Here is a 27,979-nt window from a genome sequence, read left to right on the forward strand (position 1 = left end):
ATGAATCGGAAAAGGGTTAAAGTTATTGCTGTAGCTGAGGCATTCGGTTTGTTAGACGAACCTGTAGAACGGAGGTACTGGGTGCATCCAATGAATAATGATCGAGAACAAAGTGAACAATTTAAAAATTTTTTTGAGAATATAAGACGTTACCCGGAAAATTTTTTTGAATACTATCGAATGTCAGTCTCGAGTTTTGATGAGCTATTAGAAAATGTACGGCCTCACATAACGAAAACTACCACAACATTTCGTAAACCTATATGTGCCGAAGAACGCCTCACAATTACTTTGAGGTAAGTTAAATTTTAAACATCAATAATCAATTTAGTTGCATAAATTATGAAAGAAAAGACTGTTGGCTGTTGCAAATATAATTTTATTTATATATGGTTAAAAAAAATTACTTATATTGTATAAACAAATAAAAATAATAATAATAAACAATAAAAATTTAATTATATTAAAGGAGTATCCTTTTAAATATCTGACTTAGATATAAAATAACAATAAATAAATAAATAAATTTACAAATATAATTTTAAAGAGTGTCCTTTTTAATATTTAACTTAGATATAAAACAAAACAAAAATAATAATAAATAAATAAAATACAAATTTAATTATTTTAAAGAAGCATCTTTTTAAATATCTGACTTAGATATATGATAGTAAATAATAAAATATTTTTTTTTAAAAAATGCGAATGTTAAAAATATACAAATATTATATTATTTATATTATAAGTGTTCTTTATTTTGAATGCGTTCGGATTGCTCAGAAGTCATTGGATAGGAAGAAGATGTATACGGATTATTAATTACGGAATGTGTTGGATGTGGATTGAATTAGTTTCGTACTGTGATAGAGAAATTGGAGGGACAAGAGGTTGATTATCGGGGAAACCAAGATTAAATGGTGAATATGAAAATGATTGATTTTGAAATTAGGGTGGAGTACTTTGATGTAAATTTGACGGAGTTTGATTGTATTGGAAAACTGTAGGTTGAGTTTCTTTGGTTTGTGTCGAAATATTTTTAAAAAACTGTAATGTTAGCAATCGAAAATCCATTTTTGGTCACAATTTAATTTTTTATAATCAGGTATAAAGAGAATAAAAAAGCTTTATCTGGATCAGAACTAACATTTTCTTCTTCAGAAGCGGAAGCGGATAACGAATTTAAAAGTGCTCTTTGAAATGGCGTCATTTGGTTTCTTGTTTTTGACTTTGTTGAGTTTTTAGAATAATTCTGTTTTGGGTAATTTAAAGTCGACATAATCACCTCATCCCCTTCAAGTTCATCTGATTCAACATTGAGGTCCCCTTCTTCGTTTTCTTATGGATCTTCCGTAAAATTACCCGTCGTTCTATATAAGTAATTTTTTTTTTTTTGTTACAAAAAAATTTAAAAAAAAAGGGCGGGTAGGTGGATGTCGCTCTACTGTACAGTAGATTACAAGTTAGTCACTGTAATGGATTGTGTTAAATTTGAATTCAATGATATAATATCATTTCATCAGAAAGACGATTCTGAGCGAAGACGGTCAATCAGTCCATACCTTACTAAGTGTATTTTTGGTGATTTTATATTGTGAATAAAGCAATTAGTTTTAGTATTTACTATAGTTAGTTAAATTCGTTTATCCCCAAAACATTATATTTTAAAATACCATTGAGTGTATATAAAATATAACAATATACTCTAAAAGTTTCATATATCAAAAAATAATATTTTTAAATTATAACAAAATAACTAAAATCGTTATTCTTGGTTTAGATATGTAATTTTGTCTAAATTCAAAATTAAATTGTCTATAAAAAAGAGATGTGTTTATATATTTTTTTAGATTTTTTGGTTACCTACAGTATAAATTATTTATGAAAATCTTTAAAATGTTCAACCTTTAGTTATAAAAATATTACTTACTTATATATACTACTTACCTTTTTTTAAAATAATGTCATCAACTGAAGATTTGTTTTTTTGTTTTTGTGAAAAATAATTTGATAAAACATTGCCTGGATTCGTATTTTTTAATTTTACAATTTTACATGATGTTACATGACGTTTCCAATTTATATCGTTCAAATTCAACTTTTTTTGCCACATAAAAACAACCAAACTTGACATTTTAATTTTCAAATAATTTGAGAACAAATAAAATATAAATACAAATATTAAGAGGCTTTTTGTCAATAAAATAAAAATTTGTCAAATATAAAACGTAATTTCATAGATTTCAGTACACAAGCTATACGTCTTATTGTACACACTTAATAATTTTTGTTTTAGTGAGTGCTCAAACTTGTGTGTGTGCGTCGTATGACCAATAACTGAATAACCTATCGGCTATCAGTTATCAGTGTAATTATTAAATTACCCATAAATCTATAAATAGTTTTAAATTATTATTATCCATATATTTCATAAAATCATATAATAGTCGATTTCATAATGTAATGTATTTCTTGTTAGTTGTTTTATTCGAAGAAATCTAAATTTATACAAAATTATATTATTCTTGTATTACAAAAATATATAATCTCGGTAACACTAACAGTTTAATAATATCAATACTATCATATATATGTTTTCACTATGTATTGCCTAGGTAAAATACCGTGAAGGCGTGAACTAGCTGTAGCAGCTTACCGCTGTTGTAGATTTAGAAATTAATTAGGTATAATATTGGTAATTAATCGTAATTAAAAGTATATACTGTATAGTTATCTGCTTTTTCAAACGCAATCACACGATATACCATCACGTATGGTGTACGCTATAACACTATGAATAGACCAGTTCGCATTTTATTATGTCCACTGCTTCTTCATAGTATTTTAATTATAAAATCGTACAATTTGTATGCTTAAAAACTACCAATGCTAGGGGGTACCCACCCCCTAAATTAGGTGTGGCAGCCGCCACACCTAACATATGGGTTCGGCGCCACTGGTTTGGCTCAGTATTCGGTGAATGTCGGTTTTTGGTACGTATCGTTCGGTCATCTTCTGCTGCTGTTGTTTGAATATTATTATATTTATATTTGCAGGAGATCGTTCTAACATATAATGAATTGTCATTGGATAATGTCTCTCGGTGTTGTCTTATTGGTTTGGCTGCAGATTATTATTTGATTCTTCGTGTATGTTTAGCGGGGCTTATGTGCGTGTGCCAGATCATCCTGTTATTATTTATTGTAACTTATTAAAATTATTATACAGTGTGATCACGCTAAGAGGTACCACTAAATATTTCAGAACGATGACCTTGTATAGAAATGGGGTTTTTACTAAATGAAAGATAGTACTTAAATACACATTTATTTATGATATTCAAATTTTTAACACTTTTGGTGTGCGCATGCGCAATACAACTTACATTTTTTTAAATGAAAACACTACTTTTTTTTTACATATTCGGATAGATTATTTTTTTAAAACGTTTTTTGTATAAAAAGTTTTTTTCTATTTACAAAACTGACAAAGTTAGAGATGTCAACATTTGAGTTTTTGCATAATTTTATAATTTGCATAATTTTAAACGAAATGTTCACTTATAACTACTGGAAATAAAAAAAATATTGCCAAATTAATACCTAATTATACCTTATCTGTTTATAAATAATAATTTAATAATATCGTACGTCGTCTTGATGGATATCCCGAGTACCTGTGTGATATAATTTTTGTTTAGTAAACTGCTATAATACGATTACAATTTTAACTATTTTTATAGTGGAATTTTATTTTATTTTTCAATAGTTCTAATAACGATAAGATAATCAGATAATGTAACTATTAAGATATTTTGTTTTAAGAAAAAGATCATTTTGGTTTTATTCTTTAACTAGACCCATACCAAAGTTTATGTGATATTCGTGTAATATCTGGTTATTTAGTGTTTTTATAATTTTGTTATTGTTTAAATATGAATAACGCTGAAAAAGTAGAGTTGCTGTTAATTTATGGCGAATGCCAGCGTAATGTACGTCTATGTGCTAGGACGTATTCCGAACGATTCCCAGAAAGATACCATCCTCCTCATAATTATATCTTAAGACTTTTACAAGGATTAAATCAAGAAGGGAGATTTCCTGGCAGACAAATCAACCAACAAAGGCGTAGAGCAGTATTTGACGAAGATACAGAATTACAGGTACTAGCATACATACGAGCTAATCCACGTTCATCAATTAGGCATATTGCTCGCGAAATTGGAGTTTCATATGGTTATGTCCAAAAAATTCTAAAAAAACACAAAATGCACCCGTATAAATGTGATTTTGTCCAACATTTGCGTGCAGGAGATTCTACTCGTAGATTAGAATTTATAGCTTGGTTTAATATTCAGTTACTATTAAAATTAAAATTAGTAACTTATTAAAATTATTATATACGGATCTGGTCACCACGGGGCATCATAATCATACCTAAGGTACGTGGTGCACCACATGGTTTTATTGCTATTATTATTAGTTATAAAAAGTTATAAAAATATTTTAAAGTTTTTTTATTATAATGATTTATAATTTTCGAGATTTTGATAAATGTTGTCAAGATTTCAAAAAAATCGTGCTTATGTATTTTCAATATTTTTCAACTGCTATTCTATCAATATATATCAGGAACCTTGTATTAAAATTCAGAGTTTTTGGCCCACAAAACAAAATTTAATTGACAATTATAAAAAAAAAAACTAAGAAAATTGGAAACTGAAAATGTTCGTAAACAGTTTAAAATAAGTTAAAATATTTTGAAAACGGTATGATGTGTAGAAACTGAAAAATCGAAACAAAAAATATGTTTTGTCAAAAATCAATGTTGTGTAAAAATTCCGTTTTTTCCTTAATTTTCCATTTGTTTTTCACGGTACTTTTGAAAAAAACTGGAAAAATTTTACTTTTAACCCCCCAAAGTACCAACTACATTCACTTTCCTATCAGATAAGGTACTATTAAAGAAAATCCAAGCACTAATGGAATGATGAATATATTTTCTTTTATTTTAATATTAAAATTGAAGAATTTTTGTTTTCGAAAATATTTAAACTAAAAATGATTAAGTATTGTTATTGTATCTAATGTTATATAATAATTATAACTTTTAATAATTGTTATTCTTTAAAAAAAGTATTTAACTACCTACCTATCAAATTTAAACAATATATTGTTACCTTCTTTTTTCAATTGTATGCTGCAAAAATGAGAGGGATTCTGCATACACATATTTTCTTTTTTTCGCGCTATCGCCACTTTTCGTCTGGGGGTCTATTCTCGAAAAGAACGACCAAACGTATACGTAATTACTCGTATACGAGCAATTCGTAACCTTTGCTCGTCTACGTTCATTATCTCGTATTCTTGAACAGCATACGAGTAATCTAAACGACCAATTCGTATACGAATAAATCGAACGTACAAATCATTAAAAGTGTAGTTGGTAACTCTGTAAAATGTCCATTTTATCACATATTATCACAAGTTTTGGCGGTTTTTCTAAAAAATATATAATCACAACCGATCGGCATTTGGCGTAGACGTCTAGACGCGTAGTAATGAAAATTGATAAATAATTAGGTATTGATTTATCTTAGGTAATAATTTTGATTAATAATTAGTGCGTTGGTACTCGGTTTTGTTCTTTTGTTTTCTATTTATCATATGGTTATTTATTCCATTTTAATAGTTTTTTTTTCACGTACAATTTCTGCATATAATTTTATATTTCCGTGTTTATTTTCTTCATTCTTGTGAAATGGATTCGAGAAAAGTAAGAAAACCGAACTCCACGGACAGACAGAAAAATATGTTGGTAGATTTTATAGTGTTTCATCCCGAGCTCGTATCAGGGAAAAACACTATAAAATCTACAGTGAAACAGCGTCAAAAATTATGGGAGAATGTGGCAAATGCCTTGAACAGTGAGGTTGGACCAAATAAATCTTGGAACGAATGAAAAAGGTAAATATTTATAATAGAAAACAATGTAATTTTAATTTCTCGTTATTAGAGTTTGGATTTAAAAGTAATATAAGTAATAATAATGACGCACAGAAAAAAATGCATACCTATCATTGTAATTGTATTTTAACAATTATCAATTATATATAGGTTTTAGATTTGTACCATAAATAGGTAAAAATAAAATGGTTATGATAAATTGGTAAATTACCGTAAAATATAAAAAAATTAAATTTAAAGGGTTAACATTAGTTACCCCTTTTTCATAAAAACTATATGAATCACAATTCTATACAAGAATTACCTTAAAATCCAAACTCTACTTTTTAACCATAATTATTATTGTTAATAGAGGTTACCTATTTATTTATTTATTTATTTATGTTTTGAGTACCTAGATAACCTGTTATATAATTTTCAGACATGGTGTGATTTGAAAACTAATATAAAGGAAAAGCTGGTATTATGAGAAAAGAGCAGAATAAGACAGGTGGTGGTGAGATAGACTATAGTGAGCTGAGCGAGTTGGAGAAAAAAGTTTTAGATGTTTTGGGTCCTACTGTGGTTGAAGGGCATACTTCTGTATCTGAAAGTCCAGCAGATATGACCTTTTTAAAAGCAAACACTCTGTAAGTTATGTTTTAACAGTTTTATAAAGTACTTTAGTAAAAGTATTCAACTCATTCATTGTTGTAGTATAAAATAGTATTTTCACCTATATTAGCAACTATTAGTAAGTATCATAGTAAGTAGGTAGTAAGTATTATTAATTTTTCTTTTTTATTAATCTATATATATATATATAATTATATATATTATAATATATTATATATATATATATATATATATATAATCTATATATACTTAAGATTGATCGAAGATACAACTCCATGTTATAATAATGTGACAAATGACAGTACCCAACATGTATCTTCAAATGATTTGGATAGGGATATTCAACTCATTCATTATTGTAGTATAAAATAGTATTTTCACCTATATTAGCAACTATTAGTAAGCATCATAGTAAGTAGGTAGTAAGTATTATTAATTTTTCTTTTTTATTAATCTATATATATATATATATATATATATATTATATATATTTTAATTTCGTAAGCTTTAAACTTTTAAAATACATTAATTTATATTTAATCATAGGTAATATAGCTTAAAAGTTATATTGAGAATGAATCGGAAAAGGGTTAAAGTTATTGCTGTAGCTGAGGCATTCGGTTTGTTAGACGAACCTGTAGAACGGAGGTACTGGGTGCATCCAATGAATAATGATCGAGAACAAAGTGAACAATTTAAAATTTTTTTGAGAATATAAGACGTTACCCGGAAAATTTTTTTGAATACTATCGAATGTCAGTCTCGAGTTTTGATGAGCTATTAGAAAATGTACGGCCTCACATAACGAAAACTACCACAACATTTCGTAAACCTATATGTGCCGAAGAACGCCTCACAATTACTTTGAGGTAAGTTAAATTTTAAACATCAATAATCAATTTAGTTGCATAAATTATGAAAGAAAAGACTGTTGGCTGTTGCAAATATAATTTTTATTTATATATGGTTAAAAAAAATTACTTATATTGTATAAACAAATAAAAATAATAATAATAAACAATAAAAATTTAATTATATTAAAGGAGTATCCTTTTAAATATCTGACTTAGATATAAAATAACAATAAATAAATAAATAAATTTACAAATATAATTTTAAAGAGTGTCCTTTTTAATATTTAACTTAGATATAAAACAAAACAAAAAATAATAATAAATAAATAAAATACAAATTTAATTATTTTAAAGAAGCATCTTTTTAAATATCTGACTTAGATATATGATAGTAAATAATAAAATATTTTTTTTTAAAAAATGCGAATGTTAAAAATATACAAATATTATATTATATATTATAAGTGTTCTTTATTTTGAATGCGTTCGGATTGCTCAGAAGTCATTGGATAGGAAGAAGATGTATACGGATTATTAATTACGGAATGTGTTGGATGTGGATTGAAATTAGTTTCGTACTGTGATAGAGAAATTGGAGGGACAAGAGGTTGATTATCGGGGAAACCAAGATTAAATGGTGAATATGAAAATGATTGATTTTGAAATTAGGGTGGAGTACTTTGATGTAAATTTGACGGAGTTTGATTGTATTGGAAAACTGTAGGTTGAGTTTCTTTGGTTTGTGTCGAAATATTTTTAAAAAACTGTAATGTTAGCAATCGAAAATCCATTTTTGGTCACAATTTAATTTTTTATAATCAGGTAATAAAGAGAAAAAAAGCTTTATCTGGATCAGAACTAACATTTTCTCTTCAGAAGCGGAAGCGGATAACGAATTTAAAAGTGCTCTTTGAAATGGCGTCATTTGGTTTCTTGTTTTTGACTTTGTTGAGTTTTTAGAATAATTCTGTTTTGGGTAATTTAAAGTCGACATAATCACCTCATCCCCTTCAAGTTCATCTGATTCAACATTGAGGTCCCCTTCTTCGTTTTCTTATGGATCTTCCGTAAAATTACCCGTCGTTCTATATAAAGTAATTTTTTTTTTTTTTGTTACAAAAAAATTTAAAAAAAAAGGGCGGGTAGGTGGATGTCGCTCTACTGTACAGTAGATTACAAGTTAGTCACTGTAATGGATTGTGTTAAATTTGAATTCAATGATATAATATCATTTCATCAGAAAGACGATTCTGAGCGAAGACGGTCAATCAGTCCATACCTTACTAAGTGTATTTTTGGTGATTTTATATTGTGAATAAAGCAATTAGTTTTAGTATTTACTATAGTTAGTTAAATTCGTTTATCCCCAAAACATTATATTTTAAAATACCATTGAGTGTATATAAAATATAACAATATACTCTAAAAGTTTCATATATCAAAAAATAATATTTTTAAATTATAACAAAATAACTAAAATCGTTATTCTTGGTTTAGATATGTAATTTTGTCTAAATTCAAAATTAAATTGTCTAAAAAAGAGATGTGTTTATATATTTTTTTAGATTTTTTGGTTACCTACAGTATAAATTATTTATGAAAATCTTTAAAATGTTCAACCTTTAGTTATAAAAATATTACTTACTTATATATACTACTTACCTTTTTTTAAAATAATGTCATCAACTGAAGATTTGTTTTTTTGTTTTTGTGAAAAATAATTTGATAAAACATTGCCTGGATTCGTATTTTTTAATTTTACAATTTTACATGATGTTACATGACGTTTCCAATTTATATCGTTCAAATTCAACTTTTTTTGCCACATAAACAAACAAACTTGACATTTTAAATTTTCAAATAATTTGAGAACAAATAAAATATAAATACAAATATTAAGAGGCTTTTTGTCAATAAAATAAAATAATTTGTCAAATATAAAACGTAATTTCATAGATTTCAGTACACAGCTATACGTCTTATTGTACACACTTAATAATTTTTGTTTTAGTGAGTGCTCAAACTTGTGTGTGTGCGTCGTATGACCAATAACTGAATAACCTATCGGCTATCAGTTATCAGTGTAATTATTAAATTACCCATAAATCTATAAATAGTTTTAAATTATTATTATCCATATATTTCATAAAATCATATATAGTCGATTTCATATGTAATGTATTTCTTGTTAGTGTTTTTTATTCGAAGAAATCTAAATTTATAAAATTATATTATTCTTGTATTACAAAAATATATAATCTCGGTAACACTAACAGTTTAATAATATCAATACTATCATATATATGTTTTCACTATGTATTGCCTAGGTAAAATACCGTGAAGGCGTGAACTAGCTGTAGCAGCTTACCGCTGTTGTAGATTTAGAAATTAATTAGGTATAATATTGGTAATTAATCGTAATTAAAAGTATATACTGTATAGTTATCTGCTTTTTCAAACGCAATCACACGATATACCATCACGTATGGTGTACGCTATAACACTATGAATAGACCAGTTCGCATTTTATTATGTCCACTGCTTCTTCATAGTATTTTAATTATAAAATCGTACAATTTGTATGCTTAAAAACTACCAATGCTAGGGGGTACCCACCCCCTAAATTAGGTGTGGCAGCCGCCACACCTAACATATGGGTTCGGCGCCACTGGTTTGGCTCAGTATTCGGTGAATGTCGGTTTTTGGTACGTATCGTTCGGTCATCTTCTGCTGCTGTTGTTTGAATATTATTATATTTATATTTGCAGGAGATCGTTCTAACATATAATGAATTGTCATTGGATAATGTCTCTCGGTGTTGTCTTATTGGTTTGGCTGCAGATTATTATTTGATTCTTCGTGTATGTTTAGCGGGGCTTATGTGCGTGTGCCAGATCATCCTGTTATTATTTATTGTAACTTATTAAAATTATTATACAGTGTGATCACGCTAAGAGGTACCACTAAATTTCAGAACGATGACCTTGTATAGAAATGGGGTTTTTACTAAATGAAAGATAGTACTTAAATACACATTTATTTATGATATTCAAATTTTTAACACTTTTGGTGTGCGCATGCGCAATACAACTTACATTTTTTTAAATGAAAACACTACTTTTTTTTTACATATTCGGATAGATTATTTTTTTAAAACGTTTTTTGTATAAAAAGTTTTTTTCTATTTACAAAACTGACAAAGTTAGAGATGTCAACATTTGAGTTTTTGCATAATTTTATAATTTGCATAATTTTAAACGAAATGTTCACTTATAACTACTGGAAATAAAAAAAATATTGCAAATTAATACCTAATTATACCTTATCTGTTTATAAATAATAATTTAATAATATCGTACGTCGTCTTGATGGATATCCCGAGTACCTGTGTGATATAATTTTTGTTTAGTAAACTGCTATAATACGATTACAATTTTAACTATTTTTATAGTGGAATTTTATTTTATTTTTCAATAGTTCTAATAACGATAAGATAATCAGATAATGTAACTATTAAGATATTTTGTTTTAAGAAAAAGATCATTTTGGTTTTATTCTTTAACTAGACCCATACCAAAGTTTATGTGATATTCGTGTAATATCTGGTTATTTAGTGTTTTTATAATTTTGTTATTGTTTAAATATGAATAACGCTGAAAAAGTAGAGTTGCTGTTAATTTATGGCGAATGCCAGCGTAATGTACGTCTATGTGCTAGGACGTATTCCGAACGATTCCCAGAAAGATACCATCCTCCTCATAATTATATCTTAAGACTTTTACAAGGATTAAATCAAGAAGGGAGATTTCCTGGCAGACAAATCAACCAACAAAGGCGTAGAGCAGTATTTGACGAAGATACAGAATTACAGGTACTAGCATACATACGAGCTAATCCACGTTCATCAATTAGGCATATTGCTCGCGAAATTGGAGTTTCATATGGTTATGTCCAAAAAATTCTAAAAAAACACAAAATGCACCCGTATAAATGTGATTTTGTCCAACATTTGCGTGCAGGAGATTCTACTCGTAGATTAGAATTTATAGCTTGGTTTAATATTCAGTTACTATTAAAATTAAAATTAGTAACTTATTAAAATATTATATACGGATCTGGTCACCACGGGGCATCATAATCATACCTAAGGTACGTGGTGCACCACATGGTTTTATTGCTATTATTTATTAGTTATAAAAAGTTATAAAAATATTTTAAAGTTTTTTTATTATAATGATTTATAATTTTCGAGATTTTGATAAATGTTGTCAAGATTTCAAAAAAATCGTGCTTATGTATTTTCAATATTTTTCAACTGCTATTCTATCAATATATATCAGGAACCTTGTATTAAAATTCAGAGTTTTTGGCCCACAAAACAAAATTTAATTGACAATTATAAAAAAAAAAAAAGAAAATTGGAAACTGAAAATGTTCGTAAACAGTTTAAAATAAGTTAAAATATTTTGAAAACGGTATGATGTGTAGAAACTGAAAAATCGAAACAAAATATGTTTTGTCAAAAATCAATGTTGTGTAAAAATTCCCGTTTTTCCTTAATTTTCCATTTGTTTTTCACGGTACTTTTGAAAAAAACTGGAAAAATTTTATTTAACCCCCCAAAGTACCAACTACATTCACTTTCCTATCAGATAAGGTACTATTAAAGAAAATCCAAGCACTAATGGAATGATGAATATATTTTCTTTTATTTTAATATTAAAATTGAAGAATTTTTGTTTTCGAAAATATTTAAACTAAAAATGATTAAGTATTGTTATTGTATCTAATGTTATATAATAATTATAACTTTTAATAATTGTTATTCTTTAAAAAAAGTATTTAACTACCTACCTATCAAATTTAAACAATATATTGTTACCTTCTCTTTTTTCAATTGTATGCTGCAAAAATGAGAGGGATTCTGCATACACATATTTTCTTTTTTTCGCGCTATCGCCACTTTTCGTCTGGGGGTCTATTCTCGAAAAGAACGACCAAACGTATACGTAATTACTCGTATACGAGCAATTCGTAACCTTTGCTCGTCTACGTTCATTATCTCGTATTCTTGAACAGCATACGAGTAATCTAAACGACCAATTCGTATACGAATAAATCGAACGTACAAATCATTAAAAGTGTAGTTGGTAACTCTGTAAAATGTCCATTTTATCACATATTATCACAAGTTTTGGCGCTTTCTAAAAAATATATAATCACAACCGATCGGCATTTTGGCATTTGGCGTAGACACTAGACGCGTAGTAATGAATATTGATAAATAATTAGGTATTGATTTATCTTAGGTAATAATTTTGATTAATAATTAGTGCGTTGGTACTCGGTTTTGTTCTTTTGTTTTCTATTTATCATATGGTTATTTATTCCATTTTAATAGTTTTTTTTTCACGTACAATTTTACATTTCTGCATATAATTTTATATTTCCGCGTTTATTTTCTTCATTCTTGTGAAATGGATTCGAGAAAAGTAAGAAAACCGAACTCCACGGACAGACAGAAAAATATGTTGGTAGATTTTATAGTGTTTCATCCCGAGCTCGTATCAGGGAAAAACACTATAAAATCTACAGTGAAACAGCGTCAAAAATTATGGGAGAATGTGGCAAATGCGTTGAACAGTGAGGTTGGATCAAATAAATCTTGGAACGAATGGAAAAAGGTAAATATTTATAATAGAAAACAATGTAATTTTAATTTCTCGTTATTAGAGTTTGGATTTAAAAGTAATATAAGTAATAATAATGACGCACAGAAAAAAATGCATACCTATCATTGTAATTGTATTTTAACAATTATCAATTATATATAGGTTTTAGATTTGTACCATAAATAGGTATAAATAAAATGGTTATGATAAATTGGTAAATTACCGTAAAATATAAAAAAATAAATTTAAAGGGTTAACATTAGTTACCCCTTTTTCATAAAAACTATATGAATCACAATTCTATACAAGAATTACCTTAAAATCCAAACTCTACTTTTTAACCATAATTATTATTGTTAATAGAGGTTACCTATTTATTTATTTATTTATTTATGTTTTGAGTACCTAGATAACCTGTTATATAATTTTCAGACATGGTGTGATTTGAAAACTAATATAAAGGAAAAGCTGGTATTATGAGAAAAGAGCAGAATAAGACAGGTGGTGGTGAGATAGACTATAGTGAGCTGAGCGAGTTGGAGAAAAAAGTTTTAGATGTTTTGGGTCCTACTGTGGTTGAAGGGCATACTTCTGTATCTGAAAGTCCAGCAGATATGACCTTTTTAAAAGCAAACACTCTGTAAGTTATGTTTTAACAGTTTTATAAAGTACTTTAGTAAAAGTATTCAACTCATTCATTGTTGTAGTATAAAATAGTATTTTCACCTATATTAGCAACTATTAGTAAGTATCATAGTAAGTAGGTAGTAAGTATTATTAATTTTTCTTTTTTATTAATCTATATATATATATATAATTATATATATTATAATATATTATATATATATATATTATATATATAATCTATATATACTTAAGATTGATCGAAGATACAACTGCATGTTATAATAATGTGACAAATGACAGTACCCAACATGTATCTTCAAATGATTTGGATAGGGATATTCAACTCATTCATTATTGTAGTATAAAATAGTATTTTCACCTATATTAGCAACTATTAGTAAGCATCATAGTAAGTAGGTAGTAAGTATTATTAATTTTTCTTTTTTATTAATCTATATATATATATATATATATATATAATATATATATATTATAATATATCTATATATATAATCTATATATACTTAAGATTGATCGAAGATACAACTGCATGTTATGATAATGTGACAAATGACAGTACCCAACATGTATCTTCAAATGATTTGGATAGGAATGATGTTGAAGAGATGTTTGATGGGTAGGTTGGTTATTTAAATAAACTCATTGGTAAATTAATATTATATAAGTCCCACATAGCAATTAAATGTGTTACACATATTTTTACAACATTCTCTAAAAACATGTAAATATTGCTATAATTTGTTTTTTTTGTGTAATTTAAGTGTTCAAAATATTGTCACAACATTGTGACAACGATTTGTGGCAGAAAATTCCATATTGCAACAATAACTTTTTGAAATATTGTTTTATTTGGGTTTATAAATATTTTGAAAAGATTGCCTTTGAATATTTGTTAAATGTATTTTTAAATGTTGCATAGGCATAGCTTGCTATTTTACAAAAATTAACGTGGTTATATGATTTGTTCATGGACGTAGGTAAGGGGGGGGGGGTATTTTGAGTGTTCATACACCCCTCGAAATTAAAGATAAAACATTTTAACAAAAAATGATTGTGGATTAAATTTAATGTATATTTGACCAAAACTTCTTTCGAAAATATTTCCTATCTATGCCCATGGATTTATTATCTGATAAATCGGATTGCAATCTAATTATTGAAATACATTTTACACATTAATAGTTATGCGTATCATACTATACATTATAGCATATGCATACTGCTATACAATTTTACTATTATTGTTTAAATGTATTAATATAAATAATAAAAACAAACATATTTTATAGATAATATATAAATTATATATAATATTTATTATATGCACAGTGTACACTCATATTATATATAGGTATGTATCTTTATAATTAAAACAAAATTAAAAATTAAAACAACTTGTACAATTCTTGACTCCAGTTTAAGAATTAATCAATTAAATGAAAAAAAAAACGAAATAAATTGAAAAAATTTAAAGTGTATTAATAATGCTTTCGCTATTGGTACATTTCTTTTTTAAGCGATTGCTTGCTTGTGCCATCCACTTGCTAATTGACAATGCGATTTCTATATCCGGTACTTTTTCAAATTTTGAGCATAGATGAATTGCATCTATAGGAATTATATATTTAGTATTTAAATACATGTTGCGTGAAAGGTAAATATATGTAGTTTTTACCAAAAATAATTTTACAAGAACTGAGAGATGACAATTTGTTTTTTCCTTTATGTCCAATATAAGAATAATACTTAAGCCATGTATCATCAAACAATTTTTGCATCATACGGCGTACTGAGTCTGATATTGATCTACCTACTAATCTGGATAGTTCATTAACCTATTAAAACCAAAGAACAATTAACATGTAATGTGAAAATTAATAAGATATTTAAAGTAAAAATCAAAACTATTTTTGATAAACTTACTACTTGGGACCTGGTTGTAGCATTTTCAAGTTCAGTTTCAACATTTTCAAGAGTTTGCTCATTACTGATGGGAACGTTTTCAGTGTTCAATAAATTGCTGTGATTGTCTTGATTGCTTATTAATGAACCAGAGGTGTTCAAAACATTTACAGCATGTTCCACCATGCTTTTGATTTCATTCACTGTATATACTAAATTTTTAATATCAAATTTGATATTAGTCAAAGATGTCTTTGTATAATCATAACATTCTGTAAAATGATGTTTCAATATTATTAACCAAGAAAAATAGTATTTGATGATTATGTTAAAATACAAAGTATGACTTACGTTTAAACTCTTGAGCAAGATGAGACATTTTATTTAAACATAAATCAGTATCAGCAACTTGTGATCCATTTATTGCAAGGTTATCATTAACTATCATATCCTCTTCTATAAAATCTAAAATTAAATTAAATGTAAAAAGTTAAACCTTTGTAAATATTAAATTCTCCAAAAAAAATATCATGCTAATAGTATATTTAATATATTATTATATCTAATAAATTGTATAATATATTTATGAGTATACCTAAAATATTATTATAATATAATTACTCTATATTGGATTTTAAAAGACATATTTAAAACTAAAAAGATCAAAATACAAACAATAATTTTATCAAAATATAATAATATTTTGTAGATACTTAACTTGGAAATGTAAAATTATAAAATACAAATTAAGTGCATGAAAATAGATGTTACACAAAAGATTTTATGGCATTAACTTGAAACATACTACAATTTCAATAGGTATTCATTAATATTTCTACACTTGATCTGGTGAAGAACAAGTTTAATATTTTTTTAAATCAATTATTATTTAAATATCGATAAAAACTACTTTACTTGTATTATTAGGAAACAAACATTTTTTGACATTGCTTAATTGCCTGGACAAAGGAGATTTATGTTCATTTTGCAATATTTTATCATTGTTACATTTATTGATAGAAATATTACATATAGGAGACATATCATTGGGTTGAACTTTCCACTTTCCACTTGGACTATTTATAATAATGTCAATGTTCTCTATAATAATATTTTTTTTATTAGTGAAAAATAAAGTACCAAATAACTAAATTATATTAACTCATTTAAAATCAAAAATATATATACCTTCTATAATAGATACTTTATTTGAAGAGAATTTCTTGTTTTTACCAACATTGTCAATAGAATTATAACTTGGGCCTATTATAATTACAAAACATTAATAATAATATAAATATAATTTTGTCAAACTTAGGTTTTAAAAATAAATTTCTTACTTAAATCAAATTTATTTTGAATTATTTTTGAACATTTCGGACTATACAATTTATCTTTATCACTGTCATCAAAATCACCAACACTAGAATCTTTATAGTACAAACTTAAATATAATACTTATTTTTGATTTTATAATTTTATTAATAATATTATATTATATGTCTACCAGAAAATTCAGGTGCAGAACTATAGTCAGGTTCGTTAATTGGAGATTTCTTTGATTTTTGATAATTCTTTTTATTTTTAGTTTTAAATTTGAATTTAACATTCTCCGTCGCGGACAAATCAGAAGTACTTTGCGCTTTTAATGCTTTACATCTGGCTTCATTATAAGAAGCTAGAACACGATAAGACAATAGTTTAATTTAACATTAATTATAATGGTGACTTTTAATAAAATTACATAATTACCTATAGGATTTTCTGTTAATAATCTTGCTTTAAAATATTCATAATCAATTTTATTTGGTTTTTGTTTTGATTCAATCAATTTACTGGTATTCTTATTTTTTTTTGGCCAAGCACAATAGCCATGTTTCCACCATGATTTTGGAACAGCTGACACTGAATTGTCTTGGGTAAAATGTACAACTAACCACATACTTCTAAAAATTAAAATTAATAAAAATCACAAATTAATTAGTTCAAGTACTTAAATATTTTCTACAGAAAGTATTTACCTACATTTATAAAATATATGTTATGATGCCTATTAATAAAAAATTATGCATGTTATTTTTTTGTTTCTTTAAGATTTATAAAAGAAAAATATATTACAGTTATATACAATTTTATATACATTTGGTTTAACATTCTGAATGTAGTATTGGAAATGTTACTTGCTGGTTTTCATAAGAAAATAACATAATTTTTTTATGAATATCTATTATTTTCCAACATTTTAAATTATTAGATAAATTGCTCACTATGTAAATATCTAATTTTTCTGAATTAATTGGTCTGTCATAGAATGATTCTTTATTTTTATAATAATAACCAATTATTATAGGTTCTTTAGTTAAAATACAATGTGCAATATTAATTACTTTAACTACTTCCATAGCCTTAGTTAATACATATATATCAGATGAATTTCGTATATTTAAAATCATTTTATTATTTATTGTAATTTTCAAATATTGAGGACCACACACAGTTTCCAGTAAAGGACCATTATTATGCTCATAATTAAAAAATATATTTCTATTCTGTTGATCACTAACAGATTCCACTATGAGATTTTTTATTTGATCATCATATCGCCGAACTACTTGCTCAAGTGGTTTGTGATGTTTCCTTACCATTTTTTTTAAAATTTTCATATGATTTTCAAACGGAAAACAACAACAAAAATCTAAAGGACCAAAGCGATTATAATCTTTAGATATGTGTATCAAACCATGAACATTATGGGATATATATTTTGAGCCATAAATTTCTTCAAAGTTTTTCACAAAATGCTTTAAGAGTTTATCAGAATAATTCAATAATTTTTCATCAATATTTGGACTTAATAAAATAGTCAATGCAATATTCAAAACCATAAAATGATTATATACTTTATCTTTGAGTACATTTTTTAAAGCAAGTGGTCCGGTATAAAGTAAAAACTGACGAAGCTCGGTAGCCTTCCAATGACCAATATCTTGAATTGGTCTTGGTTTTCGTACAAAATCACAAGTTATTGTAGATTTGAGAAACATTAAATTTGTACTAATTTTTTTAATTTTCCAACTTGGTAAACGTACTGTTAAAGGTCCTTTATGCAACCATAAATGAATAAGTTTCCTCATAACTCCTAATGCCACTAGGTGCATATAATCTAAGGGGAAAGACTTTACCATATCGAAACCGGGAATACGTATTAAATCAGATAATGAATCGCCTACATGGTGTTCTTCTTGACGTCTGTTAATATAATCTTCGTGTGTTCTTTCTCTAGAATTACTATCTTTAAATGGGAAGCAAGTACTTCCGACATGTTCACCCTCAGCAAAACACCTGGTGCAGGAAAAATAACCAGTATGCCCTTTGATTTTCAAAATAAAAGACTTTGCTGGAGCATCAGCACAAATTGCATGAATAGAAACTGTTCTTATAGTATTATCTAAATAAATACCATTTTTAACTAAATCTTCTGCTTCATCTATAAAATCCCTTAAAAAATCATTGCTATCAGCCGGTTTTTTATGCCCATGATAGAGACCAATCAAAAATATATAGTCTTTGTACGAGTCTAGGTATGCTAAAATAGGCCAGAATTGGCTTGAACTACTTTTTGCTAATGGTAAGCCATCTATTCCAACAACTACTTTGATGTTACCTTCAATCTTGACACGTTTTAAAGTATTTTCAATTCCTATTTTTAAGCCAAAGTGATAATAATTACCTGGATTAACAAACCTAATATTTTTTGTTTTTGTTGAACTAGAACTTAATAATGTCCTACAGTCATTTGGAATTTCTGCAAAACATTTGTGTTGTTTTAAAATTGATAAAAGATCATTTACTGTATTTTGAGCGACATTACGTTTAATTGCCCAGTTAGCTAAGTTTGATTTTAAGATTTCAGAATCATTCACGAAATTATTTGTATTTGAGCTGGTCCCAACATTGTTAGTAATATTAAAAGTAGATTCAACACATTGATTTACAATTGGATTTTTAATGAAAATATTACTTTTTTCTTTGTTTGTTTGTTCTTGATAATGTTGAGTGTCAAGAGTATAATTTTCATCAGAGTCCAAAACATTAGACTTTGTTAAAGTAAATGATGGAACAGATGAACTTTTTACTACATTATTTGTATCAAGAACCAATTCATTTAATGGTTTAACTGAGTTTAAAATAGTTGTTCGATCATTAAGAAATGCTAGTTCTTCTTGAATTTTCCGACGTTTTGAACGATAGCTCCGTATCATCTTACACTAAATAAGTAATTATTAATTTTATATATTTCAATTTTTTTCTAATAATGAAAATTAAATTTAAATTAAAAAAAAAAATGGTCTAATTAATATTTGTTATAATAAATAAACTAAGTACACGGAAGATTACTCTTCTAATACTACTGCCTATATTAATATTTAAAAAAAATTAGTTTCAATATTAAATTCTAGAACTTTTACTCAATATTTACTATACCACTAAATTACAGAATTTAAAATTTAAATAATCACTAATAACCCTATAAAATTATTGGTGTTTATAGTATAATATAATGTGGTCATTGGCATAGAGACCCATAAATAATATTTTAGGGGGGTCAAAAAAAAAAAAAAAAGTGGGTAAGTGGGTACCGCTCTGCTGTACATTAGGTGCCGTATGGATCATTATTATATATTATAGGAGTGTTAAATTTGAATCCAATAATAGGTATCATTGTATACGAAAAACGATTCTGAACGAAGATGATTTGTCAGCCTAGGATATAATTTCTAGTGGTTGGTGAAAAAGGTGGTTTATGTTTTAATGGCCTGAATACACCAGAATTAAGTTCTTTTATACTTATTATAAACCTAACTCTTATGGAAAATCTCGTATTGAATTTTAAACTCTTAGCTACTTAGACAAAAATTGTTATGAATTATACCTACAAAATAATTTGCAAATATTCATGGTTTTGACAAATTTTTGTCAATATTTGAACTTCAAATGCTAATAAAATAAATTGTGTTTACCTATGTATTCTTATCATTTTTTAATTACTATAAGAATAACTTATGAGGAAATTTGTATTAAATTTTCAATTATTTTTTTGATTGGGCCAAAAAAAATACACACACATCATTGTATCACTTCGTTCAGAATCTAAAATTCTCAAATGTAATGTAATAAAAATAATAATATTATGGTAATATTTATTGAGCTTATTATGGGTAAGGTACCTAGGCAATTATCATGGTAGATAACTATTTTAATATGGTATAAATAACATAATAAATTAAATTGGAAAAATTAAGTATTTAAAATATTACAATAAGTTATTGCATTTACCTTTAACTATTGCAATAACAAATTTAAATAAAATAGAAGATTACTACCAGAAAATTGTCCCTTTGTACAATTTATACTTAACATTTTATCAATTACCATAAAAAAAAAATTAAAATATTTTAAATTCATTGTAAACAGATAGATTTGTGCATAGATATATAACAAACTATAAGTATTTAAAACTATAAAAACAAGTGCAATAATGGTGTACCCTAATATAATAGCCAGCTGCCAGGTTAAATTATGACTAGGTATAGATTACACGGATCAGACACTTTATATTAGCAACTAATTTAATATTTACTTATTACTTACCTATGTAACAAAACAAAACATTTCAGTTTGTCTTAGCCCTTAGGTATAATTACAAATAACAATAATGATTAACAAATTAAGAAAATCACCTATTAGAAATTAAATAAAACTACAAATTCAACTAATATAATACATGTTTATTACCTACTTATTATTCTTTAATTTAATAGTACTATTTGGGTAAGTAATTTTAAGGTCGATAGGTAAATACTTTTTCATAACAAAAGAAATAAAGTTAAAATTAAAGCATTAACACATAATAACATGAAATAGGTACTTACCAGAATGTATGTATAATATTCACTAAAAAGGTATTTTGAAATGAATAATACAATATACCTAATAGGTAATCACTAATCACTGTCCACTGATAGCGATTGGCGACTACCAGCCAGATAGTAAGACACAAATTCCGACAACGAACGAGTGACGACCGTTGGAGTCGTTAGACACAAAACGTAAATCGTTTAAAAAGTCAACATTTTATATTATAAAATCACTGGTGACCGACGGCATAAAAAATAATAGAATACAGTTCACAGAAGAGTAGACAAAACTACAAAAGAGGCAAAGTTCGACCATTCGACGGAGAATGATTGAAGAGTGACGAGTGACGACCGTTGGAAATGCCCACCACCCTCCGCGCCTACATAGACACTCTATGGCACTTCGTGTTCTCGCGACATCATTACGACCGATAGGCGGCAGCCGATAACGCAGACCGATTATGGACTGTCGGATAGCGGGGCAGCGGGCAGTGGTTGCATTGGGATACATTGGGATTTCCAAATTAAAATAAAAATATGCGTCATGGTGCGGTGAACGGTCGTTTCCAGACGTCTTTTGATCGGTTCGTTCCCCCCGCAGCGGCATATTACCATACCATACATTGTTTCACAACCGGGCTCTGGTAATATGCTTCCCGGCGCGGCGTTTCCGCAAGGTGCAAATCGGTCTAGTCTGGCCCAGATAACGCAATGATTTATATTTAAACCTATTTAATTTTGGGTATTATGGTTCAATTACCGATCGATTTTTCCTTTTCTGTCGGCAATCGACAAAACGCATAGTGTGATTGATACTAACCTTAGGCCCGTTTCATATGGACGCGTAGGTATCGTACGCTTGCGTTTTTACGTTTTTAGTTTACAATGTTTACATTTATCAAGTTCATACGTGCCACAACCACTCCGACGGTGTCGCGTTTTGCTCGCCGATATAGCGCGTATGAACTTAACCTAAGAATATTAACTGAGTTTGAGACTTGAACACTTATTTTATATTAATTTTGTTTTTAAATAAGTTACATAATAACTACATATTATTTTGATGTAGAGATAACTTATTTTTAACATATTGTTGTATAATATTGTTACAACTATCTTAAAGAAATATTGTCAACGCGTTTTAATTATGTATTTTATAAAAATATTTGTTTTACATAAAAAAAAAACATTGTACCAATAATTGAACCAACATGTTGTCAAAATAACTCTAGAAACATATTTTTGAAATATGATATGAATATTTTTGAACAATATTTTGCTCAAACATGTAAAAAACATATTGCACCAATGTGTAATTTTTTAATATTGTAAGTAACATATCTGTTAAATATTGAATATGTTTAAATTGCTATGTGGGGTGGTTACTGAATATAATGTATTTTAGTATATAATAGTATCTTAGCTGTTTTAGTGGTCTTGAGGAAATTACTGAAATTGACAATGATATGTCATCTGCTGTACCAGAATATTTTTCATCTATCGAGTTACCAAAGTCTCCAATAAGGTGTGTTCTTTATGATGAATAATAAATATATTTTATAGTTAATATAATGCTTACATACATAGAGCATAGCAAATTTGCATTCAGTAGAACAAATTGTGTGTTAATATTAGAGTGAAAGGATTTATTACCTATCTATATAATAATTTTTATTAGGAGAAATTCTGGAAAGAATTTCGGAAAGAAGAAAAATATTCTTTCCCATACAGTGGAAGTATCGCATTCCTTATCTGCAATAAGTTCGGAAAGAAACAAGTTAAAAGCCAACTACTATAAGCAAAAACTCCTGCTTTTGGATAGGCAGACAGTGGCCAAGGAAAAAAAGGCTAATGCCTTGGCTTTGATAGCTGAAAGCATTGCAGCTACGTATAAAACTAATAAATAAATAAATAAATAAAAAATATATAATAATAAAATATAAAAATTATATTAATATATAAATTAATAATATAATATTAGTATATAAAAATAAATTGTTAAATAAATGATGCATGTTGCATGATGTATATTAATGCTATATTTAATATAAAGAGTATATTATGGTTTGATGTATATTGTATAATATGTATAATTAACTAAACAAATTCAATTAAGGTGAGTGAATATCTTGGGTGGAAGTATTAGTTCTATCATGATTTAAATATTAAACTCTTAATATATCATTTCAGTTCAGTTTTTAACTATAAAGCTATAATGTTTTCTAATGCTTATTAAATACTAAATATATTGGTGATTGGTAAAAGAATATTATTTCAAGTTATTAACTGCCTGACTTTGATGTTAGTTTATTGTAATAATGTTTATTTTTATAATTTTTAATTATAGAATTATGATTGAAAAAAAAAATGTTTATTAAGTAAAATAGGATCTAATAAGCAGTTGTTGTACTCTTCGGCCTTGCAGCTAGTTGAGGATTTATTGTAGGATTCATTGGATTCAATTCAGGAACACCATATATGCCAAAATCAATGTCTAGAGGATCATCTGGTTCTCTCTGAGGAACAGGCAAATTCGCATTGATACACATATTGTGAAGGATACAACAAGACACTATGATTTTCGAAGCTCGTTCTGGATTATAGTGCAAAACTCTGTGTTTTAATAAACATCTAATAAACACATTTTTAATATTTAATAGTTCTCATAAGTGGTAATTTTTTTATTTTAGTTTATTTTAAATACCTAAATCTCATTTTTAAGATCCCATTACATCTTTCAATGGTCGACCGGTGTACTAGTCAACCACTTATTAAACAAGGACTCAGGCGTATCAGGAATAGGATCACTTAATGGTGTTAAGAGCCAAGGCCTAAGTGGATATCCTGAATCACCTAATAATAAGAATAATATAATAGATCCAAAATTATTTTCTGTTAACAAAGTATTAATTAACTACTGTAAGTGTTTAAGATTTATATTTTGTAAACATAAAAATTATCATTTCTACCTAATAAAAAATATGAAGTGTGTCCATTGTCATGCAAGTTTTCCATGTATGTGGATATCACACTTTGACGCCATATAAATGAGTCATTAGTGCTACCTGGATATTTAGCATTAACATTCATTATTCTTGCATCAGAGTCACAAATCTTTAATCAATAACAGAGTAATAATGTGACATATTAAAATTAAAATAAACAATGGTTTTTTTTTTTTATTAACAGCTAATATTGAACTAATCATGTATTAATAATCTTATAAGTATTAAAAGTTCTAGGTACCATTTTGGTTCTACATTTCTACTCAAATAAAAAGTATACACCGAAAATAGATTATACTACTTATAATGTACTTTAATAACTTACTAATTGCACATTAATGCTGTGGTAACCTTTGCGGTTCACATAAATGTGCTCAGGATATAATCCTTCTGAAGGAGGTGGAAATATGGCTACATGAGTGCAGTCTATAGTCCCTACGACCCCAGGCACTCCTTTTTTATCAAGAAATCTGTTTATGTTTAGAACAAATATAGCGATTTGAAAATCATATCCAATGTTCAATTTATGTAAAAATTTATTTTTTTAAGTACACTTATAGTATAGGTACTATTAAGATTTTAGACAAATATAAGTGAAAAAAATTGTTTACCCTCTACGTATTGCATTTAATTTTTGAAAGTTATCCGGGAAGCTAATGTATCTTTTTACAATATCCGGTTGGTTTAATGCATTAGATACTTCAGCAATACATCTGCTAACAGATGGCTGACTTAGTGCTGATGACCTATTGTCACCAATATCTAGCTGATATGAACCACTAGCAAAAAACCGCAAAGCTGTCAAAACCTAATAATGATTAACAATACATACAACATTTTATCATAATTAATTATTATTATTAATATAGAAATAAATAATTATGACTTGACTTTTGTTTTAATTGTGATTGAAGAAGATCTAGTTGGTTCAGTCATGTACGGTGCTAATATATTTATTAACTCTTGAACCAATGTCTTAGTGAGTCTAAACTTTTTTATAAATTGAAGGTCAGACAGTTCTAAAATTATAATGAGTATAATGTAATTAAGTAGGTATGAACTAACTACTAAGAAGGCTTTAAATACTATACGTTATTTATTACTATTGTACAAACCTTCCATTACATTTTGGGCATTATAGTATTGCCTAGGCCGATTCCCTATAGCTCTATTTTCGGCTTCTTCTAAAGCCCCCAAAAGTTCTAAATTAAAAATTTCATCGAGAGCCATTTTATTTAAAGTTTAAAGAATGCGGTTTTTAATTCTGTTAAATAAAATAAAAACTTTCTTAAATTCAAATGCAGATTAAACAATAAGCGAATAAGTCAATAATGAAAACAAAAATGATAACTAATATAAGATAACAAATCGTACGAAAATGAATACGAAATATTCAATTTGTTACGTACGGGGTTGGCGAACGTCGATTACGAATATTTACGTATACGTTTCGTTCGAAAAGTTTCGAGAATACGAAATTTTGAAACAATACGTAAAAATGGCGGATTACGTACATTTTGCTCGTTCATTTCCCTTACGTAGTTTTCGAGAATAGACCCCCTGGTTTAAGAACTTTGAGTAGTGATCACGAATATGCCGCCATTTAGTTTTCATTTCTTTAACTATAATTTATTCATACAAAAAAAATACTTAATGAAACCTAATAAAATAATTTAAATTTAATAAATACCTAATAAAAGAATTTTAAGTTGTGTTGAATACCTATAAAGGTATATGTCAATTGTTTTATTATTTATCTAACATATTTTAAATTGTTGATATGTTATTAGTTTTTTTATTTTGATCGAAGCAATGATTTTATTGATTTTACAAAAACTTTTATTTTATTTTTTTTTTTTTTAGTTATCTGTATACCTACATGAAAAGTAATATACAATATATTTCTAAATAATTTGCAATTATTCAAGAATTTGGCAAAATTCAAATTTTAGACACTTATAAAAAATTATTGTAAAATTATGCTCAACTTATCTTTTTCATTAGGTACACCAATAACAATTTATGACCTTGTAATATACCTACGCCTATGTGGCTATGTAATAAATTTTAACAACAATAATTTTAGAACAACTTATCAAAGTCGATAGTCTCTTATGCGTATTAAATAGCTTAGGTAAATAATTTCAAAATATTTTGAAAATATTATTATGTATAACATAAAATGCTTAATAATGTTAGACATTTGATGAAAATATTGCATAATGTACCTACTCGAAGCATTTTTTGACTACTTATCGTATATACAGACTCAAATAAAATAATATGTAATATAAATAGATCATTGAAAATTGAATACATTATTCACTCCGCTCAGAATCTATCATTTATATCAGTATTTTATTAAAAATGTAGGTAGGTACCTACCTACCTATACTATAAAACCTAAACGATGTGTTTTTTTTTTTTTTTTCATTAAAGATATTTATCAACTGGCACCTATTTTGCTGCTTTGAAATTTGATTTCCGAGTTGGAAGGAGTACGATCGGAATAATAGTTAAAGAAACGTGTCAAGCATTGTGGACAGTTTTACAGCCAACAGAGATGCCTGTGCCGACCACGAATGACTGGTTGGAGATTTCAAATGTATTTAATGTTAAAACAAACTTTCCAAATTGCTTAGGCGCTATTGACGGCAAACATATCCGATGTAAAAATCCTAGTAATTCTGGATCATTGTTTTTCAATTACAAAAAGTTTTTTTCTGTGGTACTCATGGCTGTAGCCGATGCAAATTTACAATTTATCACAATCGATGTCGGGTCTTATGGTCGAGAAGGGGACTCCAATATATTTAAGGAATGCCCATTCGGCAAAATGTTATATGCTTAAAAACTTAATCTTCCTGAACCAAATCCTTTACCAAACACAAATAACAATCCACAGCCATTTGTTTTTATTGGGGACGAAGCTTTCGCTCTACATACACATTTATTAAGACCATATCCAGGACGTAACCTAACTGATACTCGACGTGTATTTAATTATCGATTGAGTAGAGCAAGGCGGACAGTTGAGTGTGCTTTCGGAGTTCTTGCAAATAAATGGCGTGTGTTGCATACTCCCATACAAGTGGAACCTGAATTTACTGACATTATCATCAAAGCGTGTTGTATATTACATAATTTTGTTCGTAAGAGAGACGGAATTAATTTTGAAGATTCTGAAACCCATAGCCTGGATGACATAGAAGCTCGTGGAACAGACACTCGTTCAGAAGGCATTGAAGTGAGGGATTACTTTGCTGACTATTTTATGGGCCCTGGTGCCCTAGATTTTCAGTATAAAGTATTATAAGCTGTTTATTTAAAAAGATCCTTATTATTTTATTATTTGTAAATTAGTAATAATAAATTAAAACTGTAATATATTTAGTCTTTTTT

General features: G+C 27.2%; 2 protein-coding genes and 1 pseudogene across 2 annotated transcripts; 2 read left to right on the forward strand and 1 right to left on the reverse strand.

Annotated features, from left to right (window-relative positions):
- On the forward strand, nucleotides 1-27,966 carry LOC126553165 (uncharacterized). The gene is made up of 2 exons (XM_050208336.1): nucleotides 1-296; nucleotides 27,017-27,966. Exons 1-2 carry the CDS (start codon nucleotides 1-3, stop codon nucleotides 27,426-27,428), a joined length of 708 nt encoding a protein of 235 aa, XP_050064293.1. The 3' UTR covers nucleotides 27,429-27,966.
- On the forward strand, nucleotides 12,877-13,882 carry LOC126553166 (uncharacterized; annotated as a pseudogene).
- LOC126553164 (uncharacterized) lies at nucleotides 15,173-17,596 on the reverse strand. The gene is made up of 9 exons (XM_050208335.1): nucleotides 17,407-17,596; nucleotides 17,162-17,332; nucleotides 16,995-17,084; nucleotides 16,843-16,917; nucleotides 16,570-16,755; nucleotides 16,006-16,119; nucleotides 15,676-15,926; nucleotides 15,428-15,587; nucleotides 15,173-15,360 (listed from the first exon to the last, which is right to left on the reverse strand). The coding sequence occupies exons 1-9, from the start codon at nucleotides 17,594-17,596 to the stop codon at nucleotides 15,221-15,223; spliced, it is 1,377 nt and encodes a 458-aa protein (XP_050064292.1). The 3' UTR covers nucleotides 15,173-15,220.
- Nucleotides 27,967-27,979: the final 13 nt, after the last annotated feature.

This window comes from Aphis gossypii, unplaced genomic scaffold (assembly GCF_020184175.1).
Source record: "Aphis gossypii isolate Hap1 unplaced genomic scaffold, ASM2018417v2 Contig00088, whole genome shotgun sequence".
NCBI lineage: Eukaryota > Metazoa > Arthropoda > Insecta > Hemiptera > Aphididae > Aphis > Aphis gossypii.

What these genes read in the sequence shown, in the direction of transcription:
- LOC126553165 (XM_050208336.1), top strand. Translation starts at nt 1, where the DNA reads ATGAATCGGAAAAGGGTTAAAGTTATTGCTGTAGCTGAGGCATTCGGT. An exon ending in CGCCTCACAATTACTTTGAG is followed by an intron (nt 297 to 27,016) that starts GTAAGTTAAATT and finishes TTTTCATTAAAG; the next exon opens with ATATTTATCAACTGGCACCT.
- LOC126553164 (XM_050208335.1), bottom strand. Translation starts at nt 17,596, where the DNA reads ATGTGGTTAGTTGTACATTTTACCCAAGACAATTCAGTGTCAGCTGTT. An exon ending in TCAAAATAAATTTGATTTAA is followed by an intron (nt 16,918 to 16,994) that starts GTAAGAAATTTA and finishes TAATTATAATAG; the next exon opens with GCCCAAGTTATAATTCTATT. An exon ending in CTACAACCAGGTCCCAAGTA is followed by an intron (nt 15,588 to 15,675) that starts GTAAGTTTATCA and finishes TGGTTTTAATAG; the next exon opens with GTTAATGAACTATCCAGATT.